Source organism: Garra rufa, chromosome 24 (assembly GCF_049309525.1).
Source record: "Garra rufa chromosome 24, GarRuf1.0, whole genome shotgun sequence".
NCBI lineage: Eukaryota > Metazoa > Chordata > Actinopteri > Cypriniformes > Cyprinidae > Garra > Garra rufa.
In genome coordinates this window covers 18,339,690-18,353,324 of record NC_133384.1, presented here as the reverse complement: position 1 = coordinate 18,353,324, position 13,635 = coordinate 18,339,690, and the positions used below count along the sequence as shown (strand labels likewise).

General features: G+C 34.3%; 1 protein-coding gene across 1 annotated transcript in view; it reads left to right on the top strand.

Annotated features, from left to right (window-relative positions):
- cntnap2a (contactin associated protein 2a) overlaps positions 1–13,635 on the top strand; it is a 598,272-nt gene that overhangs the window by 238,527 nt on the left and 346,110 nt on the right. Inside the window, exon 2 of the mRNA XM_073831069.1 lies at positions 3,039–3,149. Within this exon, the coding sequence (XP_073687170.1) occupies positions 3,039–3,149 (111 nt within the window). The remainder of the gene's footprint in view (positions 1–3,038; positions 3,150–13,635) is intronic.

The window sequence follows — 13,635 nt, the reverse complement described above, 5'->3', positions numbered from 1 at the left end:
ATTGCCTCATTATGAGTTTCAGTCGCTTGTATGCTACAAGATCGGTGTGAACACCAATTTACAGATAAAGATAAGAGCCACGCATTAGGAATGTCAATTTTCAGGTGTTTTCAAGCTTTTTTTTTAATTCAAATGTTGATTGATCAATGGATTAAATTCCTAAACATACCAAATGCATTATGCAGCTTGTGTTTATGGGCATGTAGGTAATTCAGTTTCATTTGCTTGTTAAATTTTCAATAAAATAATGATTTATTGGTAACACTTAATAATATTGTTTATTATATAAAGTTTAATATAAATGTAATCATATTTAGAGCTGTCAAAATTAATTCATTAATTGTGACTTTTTTCTTTGTTTAATTTTGTTAAAAAAATAATAATAAAGTTATCAGTAACAGTATTGTATGGAAGTCTGATTCCGCCACTAAATAAAAAAAATATTTAAACAATTATTGCAACTTTTTTTTAATCTCACAGTTCATAATGCATGATACAAACTCACAATTTCAAGTTATAAATTCAAAACTGCAAGATTTAAACTCAAATTTTTTTTTCTCTCAGAAATGCATGATACGAACTCCCAATAGCGAGAAATAAAGTCAGAATTTTGAGATAAAAGCTTGCAATTATAACTTTTTTTTCTGTCTAATACCAGTTTGTATCTATCAAGTCAGATTTTTTGTCTCGCAATTGGGAGTGTATAGCTTGCAATTCTGACATTCTTGCAATTCTGACTTTTCTCTGGCAAATGCGAGTTTGTATCTTTCAATTCAGATGTTTGTTTTTTTTTTTTCTCAAATGTGAGTTTGTATCTCACAATTCAGACTTTTTTTTTCCGCAAAGGCAAGGTCGTATCTCGCAATTCAGATGTTTTCTTTTACAAATACGAACTTATATTTTGCAATACTAACTTATTTCTTGCAATTATGACTTTTTTTCTCATAATTCAGACTTTTTCTTACAAAAAAATTGCAATTGACTGTTTTGTTAGTATCTTGCAAGTCTGACTTTTTTATTGCAATTCTCACCATTTTTCTCACAAATCAGTTTGTATCTCTTAATTCTGACTTTTTTCTTGCAAATGCAAGTTTATACCTTACAATTCTTACTTCGCAAAGTTTGTATCTTGCAATTTTGACTTTCTTCTTGCAATTGCGAGTTTGTATCTTGCAATGCTGACTTTTTATCCTCACAATTCAGACTTTTTTCTAGATATAAAAATTTGCAATTCTGACTTGTTTCTTGCAATTCTGACTTTATAACTGTTTATATGACATAATTCTGACTTTCTTTTTTCTCACAGATAAAAACTCACAATTCAGACTTTTTTATCGCAAGTGAGAGTTTGTATCTCACAATTCTGATTTTTTTCCCCTGCAAATGCGAGTTTGTATCTCGCAATTCTGACTTTTTTCTCACAATTTTGACTTTTTTCTTGCAATTCTGACAGTTTTTCTCACAAATTCTGACTTTCTTCACAAATGCGAGTTTGTATTTTGCAATTGACTTTCTTCTTGCAATTGCAAGTTTGTATCTTGCAATTCTGACTTTCTTCTTGCAATTTTGAGTTTGTATCTTGCAATTTTGACTTTTTTCCCCTCACAATTCAGACTTTTTTCTTACAGATAAAAATTTGCAAAATGCAAATGCGAGTTTGTATCTTGCAATTGGCTTTCTTGCAATTGCAAGTTTGTGTCTTGCAATTCTGACTTTCTTCTTGCAATTCCGAGATTGTATCTTGCAATTCTGACTTTTTTCTTACAATTCAGACTTTTTTCTTGGAGATAAACATTTGAAATTCTGACTTTTTCTCTCACAAATATGAGTTTTTACCTCGCTACTGACATTTTTCTCATAATTATGTCTCGCATTTTTGACTTGTTTCTTGCAATTCTGACTTTACAACTCGAAATTGTGAGTTTATATGACGTAATTCTGACTTTCTTGTCAGATCATTTTTTTATTTTTATTTTTTTGCAAATGTGAGTTTGTATCTCCTAATTCTGGCTTTTTTTTCCCCCCACAAATGCGAGTTTGTATCTCACAATTCTGACTTTTTTCTCACAATTCTGACTTTATCTTTTTTTCTTCTCTTTTCTTTTCTTTTCTTTTTTTTTTATTCAGTGGCGGAAATGGGCTTCCATAGTATTGGTATTAAAGATACTGGCCTTCCATAATCCATAATAAATTCAGAGTGATTAATTGCAGAAAAAATTGATTAATCATTTTTTTTTATCCAGTGACAGCACTAATTATATTATATTCAACGTATTATAATTAATGCATATTAGATTTTAATTATATTTATTTACATTTTATATAAAAATAAAATAAAATGAATATATTCTGTACTAATTTTTGGAAAATTTCCAATATCTTTGTCTCTCTTTTCTTCTCTGTATATAAATAACTCTTGAATTTAAATCAAATTATAACACACTGCTACATGGGCTTGTTGCCATTTACCTCAATCACAGTTTTTCCAGTGAACATCATCATTATTTATAGAGGTGCCCTGTTGAATATGCCAAGCCTGCTTCACTTTTATAATATGAGGGTGCATTGGGTGTATGTGTCACCCACTGCTTGCATTACTGAACACATTTCAGTTCGTTCTACTGAAGCTGATCAACAATTGATAAACAGTTTGTGACTTAGTGATTAGCACCTTTACAACACATCACCCCACTACATTCAACTCAGTTTTAATTTTCTCCATACCTCCTGGAAAAGAGTACTTGCCTTGGCATTTTAGTCTTGTAACCGTGAAGCCCTTAGACCTGAGTAATGACCAGCGGGAGCACAGCATCCATCCTCCTAATGCTTTGACTCTTTAATATGCCGCTGTTAATAGAGCCCACAGTCAGAAAAGGTCTGTCATGATGGGCATCTCAGCTCAGTAAACACTAGCTTCTCTCATTTTTTCTCGCATCTTGTGGGTGCTTTTACTCTCTTAGATTTAAAATTGAAGTGCTGCTTCACTGCTTTATGTTATTTCATGTGATTGTAATGTCTTTTCTCTTTCTCTTCTACAGAAAAATGTGATGAAGCTCTGGTCACACCACTCGCCCATAATGCCTTCACCAGCTCCTCTGTGTTCACCAGTGGCTACGCACCTGGATACGCCAAGCTAAACAAAAGAGGAGGTACGTTTTTGCTCATATTCATATAGTGACTTGCAGAATGAACAAACCCTTTTTCTTTCTTCACAATACCTCAATGAACACTCTTTGGCTGTTGTATTTTTATGCAAACAATATATTACAAACTTCAATTTCACAGGTGCTCAGACTTGATATAGTTCTGTGTCATTCCAATAAACATCCACACACTATATGGCACCGCAGAGTCATTACTTCAATAACTCCAGGCGGGAATTATTGCGTGAATTACTGGGCTACAACGGCTCATCCCATTATGCCAAACTGTGTTTCTGAAAACACTATGTGCTTAGGACTAATTGAGCGAAAATCTACAACAGATGTGACAACGCTGTGATATATCTTGGTGATGTGTACACAGTTCACATATTTATTATTTTCAGTTTGTTCCTCATCACACTGAAAATGTTATTTAAATAAAATGGAAGTTCTCGGGTCCTCGTAGGACGTCTCTGAAGTTTCGTTTGGCATCTTTGGCGGAACCAGATCATGTTTTTGTTTATTTCTTTATTTATTTTACGAGGGAGAAAGCAGAAAGAAACAAACCACTGCTAATTGTGCGTCAAATGCATTTTTTGCTTGTTTTTTTGCTGTGGTAGGCTCTTGAGGGAGAGCAAATTCGGATCCAAATGGATGTTTTATATATGAGCCTCGCTGTGGGAGTCTGTGGAGGCCGTGGGTCTTTAAATTGCATGTTTTTTCCAACCTCAATGAGTCACTGTGCTCTAGTATGTACACAAAATATTCTAATATTAATTGCTACTGTAACTAGGTCTCGTATTACAAATTCTTTTAAGAGGCACAGTGTAAGCTCCATACAAATCTTTCTTACTTGAGGAGATACAGCATTGCCTATGCATGAATAAATTAGTGTTCTTGGCATGTCTATATGCATATTTTTTTGTTGTTTAGTCTGTCAAGCAGAGCTTATGTTATGTGTGGTAGTTTAGATGAAAGGAACGGTTCACCGAAAAATAGCCGTTCTGTCAAAGCTTGCCTTTTATAATAAATATACACAGTACACACATATATTATGTACACTAAAACTTTTGTTTTAGATGTGATTAACTGCGATTAATCGTTGCCCAGCACTAATTTATTTGTTGAAATCAGTGTGGTTATTGTTAACTAAAATGATTATACATTTTCTGAGATAAACTAAAATCTAAAATTAAAGTGAAATATGAATATTAGATGAAAAAATATGTTTAAACTAAAAATGTTGCACTTGAAACTGAATACAAGTATTACAATTACTAAAACCAAAAATGAAAACAAATTAATATTTGCTAAATACAAATAGAAAAAAATAACAAAATGACTAAACCGTAAAATAAAACAATAAAATAAAATATATAAAATGCCATTTAAAATATTTCTAAACAGTATAATTGTATTTAAAAATAATACTACAGTAACATGGATGATTATATATATATATATATATATATATAAGCATCCATGTTACTGTAGTATTATTTTTAAATACAGTTATACTGTTTAGAAATATTTTATATTTATTCAAAAGCAACACTTTTAGTTTAAGTATATTTTTTTATTTAATATTTATATTTTATTATATTTCAGCTTTAAGTTCATTTCTGATTTTTTTCAAATTAACAATAACCACACAGATATCAATAAATAAAAAAAATGTCTCTCTCTCTCTCTCTCTCTCTCTCTCTCTCTCTCTCTCTCTCTCTCTCTCTCTATATATATATATATATATATATATATATATATATATATATATATATATATATATAATTTTAACTGTAGTTTAAGTATTCACGAAAAATATTTTTATATAATAATAATTATAATAGTATTTAAATAATACTACAATAACAATAATATACATTTTCATTTAATTTTAATTTCAGTTTTGGTTTTAAGTAATTTTATAACTTTATTTCAGTTTCAAATGCAACATTTTTAGTTTTTAGTGTATTTTTTTCATCTAATACTTATATTTTATTTTATTTCAGCTTTTAATTTATTTCTGAAAATGTTTAATCATTTTGTTTAATCATTTTAATTAACAATAGTATTTTGAGGTAAACTATCTCTTTAAAGACCTCTCCACATAGAACATACAGTATTTAGTAGAATTTTAGTAGTACACTTAAAAATCTTAAAAATAATGATTCTTTATTAATTGCCATCAATGGTTCCATGAAGCACCGTGAACATACATGGAACCTTTCAAATAGTGAAAAAAAGTTCTTTAAATGTTCTGTTAAACTGTTCACTGAAAGGTTCTTTGGAGATCCAAAAATGGTTCTTCTATGGCATCACTGCAAAAACTCTCCCTTGGAGACTTTTTTTTTAAAGAGTGTATTTAGTGCTTGGTTTAGTGTAATATAACCAGATTGATTACTTTAGTGAGGGACTTTAAAGTTCAGACAGCATGAAGGGGTAGAAGATTGGCAGGTGGCTGTGATAACAACAGCTTGCAGGTGTGTCCAAGGCCGGCATTTCCATTCAGCCACCTTTCTCGCTGAAGGCCGGTGGGGTTTGAGAATAAGCAATGGGATATGCCCTCTGGCACTGCCTCCATCAGCGACACAGGGCTCCCTGTCACTCTGAAGCCGCACAGTGGTGTCCAGTGAACATGTTCTCCAGCCTGCCAGTCTGCACACATGAGGCTTCATATCAATGACATGACAGCTTTGTGCGCCACGGAGCTTCTTCTCTTTCAACCCTTGTGTACTTTAGAGACACCTGGGTGAGTAATGTTTGAAAAAAACACTCAGACTTGAGTTGTTTTTTATTGGAAGTCCTGCTGGTATGTGCCATTTCTTTCCTCAGTTTCATCAGAGATTGGATTCTTATTACTGTAGGAAAGTCATAGGCCATGATGCATGTTAATGACGCCTTATCAGAGTTGAAAAGAGGTTATTTCTGTCACATGTGTCATTCTTACCCAGAATTCCCATGCAGATATGCAGTTGCCATCGATTCTGCACAATCTTATTTAGTCATTAAGACTGTGAATAATAGGGTAAAGTCAGGACCTCATCTTGTCGATGGAGTATGACATTTTATATATATGATAGACTGGGGATTTTTTCTCCTTTTTTACTCGATATTCTGAATAGCAATGACACTGGGGACCCTCTAATGAAATCCACATCCATACAGCGCATGTTCTGCTGAAATCACATTGTCAGTTTTTTAAATATAATTAGCTTTTGGACAATCACTGTGACCATTTCCAATGTCACTGGACCAGAGGGCCAAGAAAAGTTGGATTTGACAGCATGTTGGCATCAGAAGTGGCCGGTTGTGCCAGACTGCGGGTTTGCTGCGGGACCCTGGGTTGTGATGTCACAGAGGAAGGCTCATTAGTTCTGCTTAGATGAGCAGCGTCATGAAGGACTGTTGTAGGTAATGTCCATATGCCAGCGTCCAACATTCTGTCTCCACCAATAATGCATTATTTAGCCTTACTAATGTATTTTAAAGATTTGCAGGCTGAAAATAGAAGAGGAGAGAGAGAGAGTGAGTGAGCACAAAATCAATAGAAAGCAGGATTGGTATTTATCTGCCTTGATGGGTGACAGTTATAGTGATATCATCCTGTGTTCCTAATGCATGTGTTGTATCATAACAGGATACAATCTGTGTATAGTTTTATCATTCTATTGCCCTATCATTCTATCTGTCATTCTGACATTATTTTTATTCATCCATCCATCCATCCACCCATACGTCTCCTATTATCATTCTATTGTTATATCTATCTACCTTTTTTTTCTGTCTGTCCATCCATCCGCCCTTCCATCCATCATTTTATCGTTATATCATTCTGTCATTCTATTTTTGTCCATCCATCTGTCCATCCATCCATCCATCCATTCATCCGCTCATACGTCTGTTGTTCTAAATATCTTTCTATCATTCTATTCTTATATTTATCTGTCTATTTTTCTGTCCATCTGTCTGTCCTTCCATCAATCCATCCTTCTGTTGTTCTGAATATCTTTCTATCATTCTATTCTTGTATCTATCTGCATATTTTTCTGTTCATCCATCCGTCCGTCCTTTCTTCCATCCATCCATCCATCCATCCATCCATCCGTCTGTTGTTCTAAATATCTTTCTATCATTCTATTCTTATATCTATCTGCATATTTTTCTGTCCATCCATCCGTCCGTCCATCCATCCATCCATCCATCCATCCATCCATCCATCCATCCATCCATCCATCCATCCATCCATCCGTCTGTTGTTCTGAGTATCTTTCTATCATTCTATTCTTATATCTATCTGCATATTTTCTGTCCATCCGTCCGTCCTTCCATCCATCCATCCATCCATCCGTCTGTTGTTCTGAGTATCTTACTATCATTCTATTGTTATATCTATCTACATTTTTTCTATCCGTCCATCCATCCGTCCGTCCTTCCATCCATCATTTTATCGTTATATCATTCTGTCGTTCTATTTCTGTCCATCCATCCATCCATCCATCCATCCATCCGCTCATCCGTCTGTTGTTCTTAATATCTTTCTATCATTCTATTCTTATATTTATCTGTCTGTTTTTCTGTCCATCCATCCATCCTTCCATCAATCCATCCTTCTGTTGTTCTGAGTATCTTTCTATCGTTCTATTCTTATATCTATCTGCATATTTTTCTGTCCATCCGTCCATCCGTCCTTCCATCCATTCGTCCATCCGTCTGTTGTTCTTAGTATCTTACTATCATTCTATTGCTATAGCTATCTACCTTTTTTTCTGTCCATCCATCCATCCATCCGTCTGTCCTTCCATCCATCATTTTTTCGTTATATCATTCTGTTGTTCTATTTTTGTCCATCCATCTATCGGTCCACTCATCCGTCTGTTGTTCTAAGTATCTTTCTATCATTCTATTCTTATATTTATCTGCCAATTTTTCTGTTCATCTGTCCGTCCGTCCTTCCATCTGTCATTATATCATTATATGATTCTGTCATTCTATTTTTGTCAATCTATCTGTCTGTTGTTCTGAGTATCATTCTATCATTCTATTCTTATATCTATCTGCCTATTTTTCTGTCCATCCATCCGTCCTTCCTTCCATCCATCCATCCATCATCCATCCGTCTGTTGTTCTGAGTATCTTTCGATCATTCTATTCTTATATCTGTCTGCATATTTTTCTATCCATCCGTCCGTCCGTCCTTCCTTCCATCCATCCATCCATCCATCCATCCATCCATCCATCCATCCATCCATCCATCCATCCATCCATCCATCCATCCATCCATCCATCCGTCTGTTGTTCTGAGTATCTTTCTATCATTCTATTCTTATATCTATCTGCATATTTTTCTGTCCATCCATCCGTCCGTCCATCCATCCATCCATCCATCCATCCATCCATCCATCCATCCATCCATTCATCCGCTCATACGTCTGTTGTTCTGAGTATCTTTCTATCATTCTATTCTTATATTTATCTGTCTATTTTTCTGTCCATCTGTCTGTCCTTCCATCAATCCATCCTTCTGTTGTTCTGAATATCTTTCTATCATTCTATTCTTGTATCTATCTGCATATTTTTCTGTTCATCCATCCGTCCGTCCTTTCTTCCATCCATCCATCCATCCATCCGTCTGTTGTTCTGAGTATCTTTCTATCATTCTATTCTTATATCTATCTGCATATTTTTCTGTCCATCCGTCCGTCCTTCCTTCCATCCATCCATCCATCCATCCATCCATCCATCCATCCATCCATCCATCCATCCGTCTGTTGTTCTAAACATCTTTCTATCATTCTATTCTTATATCTATCTGCATATTTTTCTGTCCATCCATCCGTCCGTCCATCCATCCATCCGTCTGTTGTTCTGAGTATCTTTCTATCATTCTATTCTTATATCTATCTGCATATTTTCTGTCCATCCGTCCGTCCTTCCATCCATCCATCCATCCATCCATCCGTCTGTTGTTCTGAGTATCTTACTATCATTCTATTGTTATATCTATCTACCTTTTTTCTATCCGTCCATCCATCCGTCCGTCCTTCCATCCATCATTTTATCGTTATATCATTCTGTCGTTCTATTTCTGTCCATCCATCCATCCATCCATCCATCCATCCGCTCATCCGTCTGTTGTTCTAAATATCTTTCTATCATTCTATTCTTATATTTATCTGTCTGTTTTTCTGTCCATCCATCCATCCTTCCATCAATCCATCCTTCTGTTGTTCTGAGTATCTTTCTATCGTTCTATTCTTATATCTATCTGCATATTTTTCTGTCCATCCGTCCATCCGTCCTTCCATCCATCCGTCCATCCGTCTGTTGTTCTTAGTATCTTACTATCATTCTATTGTTATAGCTATCTACCTTTTTTTCTGTCCATCCATCCATCCATCCATCCATCCATCCATCCATCCGTCTGTCCTTCCATCCATCATTTTTTCGTTATATCATTCTGTTGTTCTATTTTTGTCCATCCATCTATCGGTCCACTCATCTGTCTGTTGTTCTAAGTATCTTTCTATTATTCTATTCTTATATTTATCTGCCAATTTTTCTGTTCATCTGTCCGTCCTTCCATTAATTCATTCGTCTGTTGTTCTGAGAATCTTTCTGTCATTCTATTCTTATATCTATCTGCCTATTTTTCTGTCCATCCATCCGTCCGTCCTTCCTTCCATCCATCCATCCTTCCATCCTTCCATCCATCCATCCATCCATCCATCCTTCCATCCATCCATCCATCCATCCATCCATCCATCCATCCATCCATCCATCCGTCTGTTGTTCTGAGTATCTTTCTATCATTCTATTCTTATATCTGTCTGCATATTTTTCTATCCATCTGTCCGTCCGTCCTTCCTTCCATCCATCCATCCATCCATCCATCCATCCATCCATCCATCCATCCATCCATCCATCCGTCTGTTGTTCTGAGTATCTTTCTATCATTCTATTCTTATATCTATCTGCATATTTTTCTGTCCATCCATCCATCCATCCATCCATCCATCCGTCTGTTGTTCTGAGTACCTTTCTATCATTCTATTCTTATATCTATCTGCATATTTTTCTGTCCATCCGTCCATCCTTCCTTCCATCCATCCATCCATCCATCCATCCATCCATCCATCCTTCCATCCATCCATCCATCCATCTGTTGTTCTGAGTATCTTTCTATCATTCTATTCTTATATCTGTCTGCATATTTTTCTGTCCATCCGTCCGTCCGTCCTTCCATCCATCCATCCATCCATCCATCCATCCATCCATCCATCCATCCATCCATCCATCCATCCACCCATCCATCCGTCTGTTGTTCTGAGTATCTTTCTATCATTCTATTCTTATATCTATCTGCATATTTTTCTATCCATCCGTCCGTCCGTCCGTCTGTTGTTCTGAGTATCTTACTATCATTCTATTGCTATATCTATCTACCTTTTTTCTATCCGTCCATCCATCCGTCCGTCCTTCCATCCATCATTTTATCGTTATATCATTCTGTCGTTCTATTTTTGTCCATCCATCCATCCATCCATCCATCCATCCATTCATCCGCTCATCCGTCTGTTGTTCTAAATATCTTTCTATCATTCTGTTCTTATATTTATCTGTCTGTTTTTCTGTCCATCCATCCATCCTTCCATCAATCCATCCTTCTGTTGTTCTGAGTATCTTTCTATCATTCTATTCTTATATCTATCTGCATATTTTTCTGTCCATCCATCCATCCATCCATCCATCTGTCTGTTGTTCTGAGTATCTTACTATCATTCTATTGTTATATCTATCTACCTTTTTTCTATCCGTCCATCCATCCGTCCGTCCTTCCATCCATCATTTTATCGTTATATCATTCTGACGTTCTATTTTTGTCCATCCATCCATCCATCCATCCATCCATCCATCCATCCATCCATTCATCCGCTCATCCGTCTGTTGTTCTTAATATCTTTCTATCATTCTAATATTTATCTGTCTGTTTTTCTGTCCATCAATCCATCCTTCTGTTGTTCTGAGTATCTTTCTATCATTCTATTATTATATCTATCTGCCTATTTTTCTGTCCATCCATCCTTCCGTCCATCCTTCCATCCGTCATTTTATCATTATATCATTCTGTCATTCTATTTTTGTCAATCCATCCATCTGTTGTTCTGTTTTTTTTTTTATTTATTATTATTTGGCGTTTATCGCGTTTTGGAAAAGGGCTCTTCATATCGTTCTATCATTCTATTGTTATATCTATCTGCCTATTTTTCTGTCCATCCTTCTTCGTCATTTTATCATTATATCATTATGTCATTCTATTTTTGTCAATCCATCCATCTGTTGTTCTGGCCAATTCTGATTGGTCGAGAAGACATCACATTTAGACTAAAAACAGGTTTGGTGCTTATAGCATTTTGGCAAGTAACTGCATCTTGCAGTACATTTTAAACAAGGAAATATTGCGATTTGGCATGAAACATTGATGGAGCAGTAAATAGGTTCAGTACACAGCAAAATGGCATAACAAACTTTTGGTAACACTTTATAATAACGTTCAGTTGTAAGTCTTTTATAAGTGATTAGTTAATGATGAAATAATCATTTACAAAACATTCACAAATGATTAATAAGTGATATGTTAACAATTTGTGTATGTTTTGTAAATTCATTTACAAGTCATTTACAAGTTAATTTACAAGTAATTAGTTAATGATTAACTAATTATTTACCAAACATGACTATGTGTTTATAAATTATGAATAAGTGATATGTTCATTTTATTGTAAGTACTATGCTAACGATTTATCATTCTGTTGTAAATTATCTTAAAAATAGCATATAATAAAATAATCAAACAGGTCTTCGTAGTAAATGGTTAAAAATTACTAGTTAACCCCTTAACTGTCACCCCAATTTTTTAAGTTTATCCAAACTTAAATTGTAATTCATGAACACTTTGGATCTAAGGTGTAGGTCTCTTTTTAAAGAGAACTTTACTGTAAAGAGAATACACTCTACAATTTTTATTATATTTTATATAAAATACATATTGTACATAACAGGTTTTATCCTAAATTTGATGTCAATTTGAAGTCTTACATCTAAATAAGTTTTCCAAATTTGAAGTTGATATGAAAAAAAAAAAAAATAGGTTCCTGTGAAAGTTTGTTCAGGGCGTTATAAAATACTAAATAACCTTATATAATTCATACACTACATGGTGCATTAGTGCATAAGTACATAGTGAATAAGTGCAGAGTGTATGGTGCGTCATTTGGGGCGCACCTCATATTTGCCAAAGAAAACACCTTTACCCTCACCAGTCAGCACTTACATTGCAGTACACACTACAAAGTATTCAAAAGCTGTTGATGAATAAATAATGAATAAATCATTTACAAGTCTTTCTGCATCCCCTAATCTAAAGTGTAAACTACTCATCAGTTGTAAATGTTTTACAAACCGCCGGTTCCAGGTTTTGAGGGCATCAGGTGGGTATACACACTGGGTGAAAGACCTTTGAAAAATTAGTAAAACATTTACAACTGATGAATTGTTTACACTTTAGATTAGGGAATGCAGAAAGATTTGTAAATTATTTATTCATGATGCGATCTTCAGTGAAGGATAAACATTTAAATAATTAATATTTTATTTTTAAGTGACAAATAATATATTAACTAGTAACGTATTAACCACCTACTAAGGATGTGTTTGATTTTTTCATGATATGCTATTTTTTTAAAGATAAATTACGACAGATTTTTAAATTGTTAGCCTATTACTTAATAATCATTTGTGAACGTATAGTCATGTTTAGTAAATTATTAGTTCATCATTATCTAATCACTTGTAAATGATTTATAACTTAATCTACAATATACATATAGAATACTAACATATTGTCAGTATTTTGTCTCTGTTCTGTTCTGTTTTCCCAATGTTTTTCCCCTTCTGTTTCTAGTCCATATGGTTTAGTCCTTGCCTCCCCCTTTTGGTTTGTGTTTAGTTGGTTTAGTCTTGCCCATATTTGTAATTCCCCCCCACCCCCCTGTCATCTCGTTTGTAACCACACCCTGTCTTCTGTGTATTTAAGTCTGTGTCTGATCACTCCCAGCTGTCCGTCGTTAATGTTACATGTGCTCATTTCTTGCTCCCGGTTTTTGTTTGTTTGTTATCATTTTCAGTGTTTTCATTTAATAAACTTATATATATTCATTTACTCCGGTTCTCCTCCTCCATCTCCACTCGTCAACCCGCCTGATTGTGACACATATCACTTATTAATCACTTATGAATGCATAGTCATGTTTTGTAAATGATTAGTTCATCATTAACTAATTACTTGTAAATAACTTGTAAATGAATTTACAAAACATACACAAATTGTTAGCATATCACTTATTAAACATTTATGAATGTTTTGCAAATCATTATTTTATCATTAACTAACCACTTATAAATGACTTACAACTGAACGTTATTATAAAGTGTT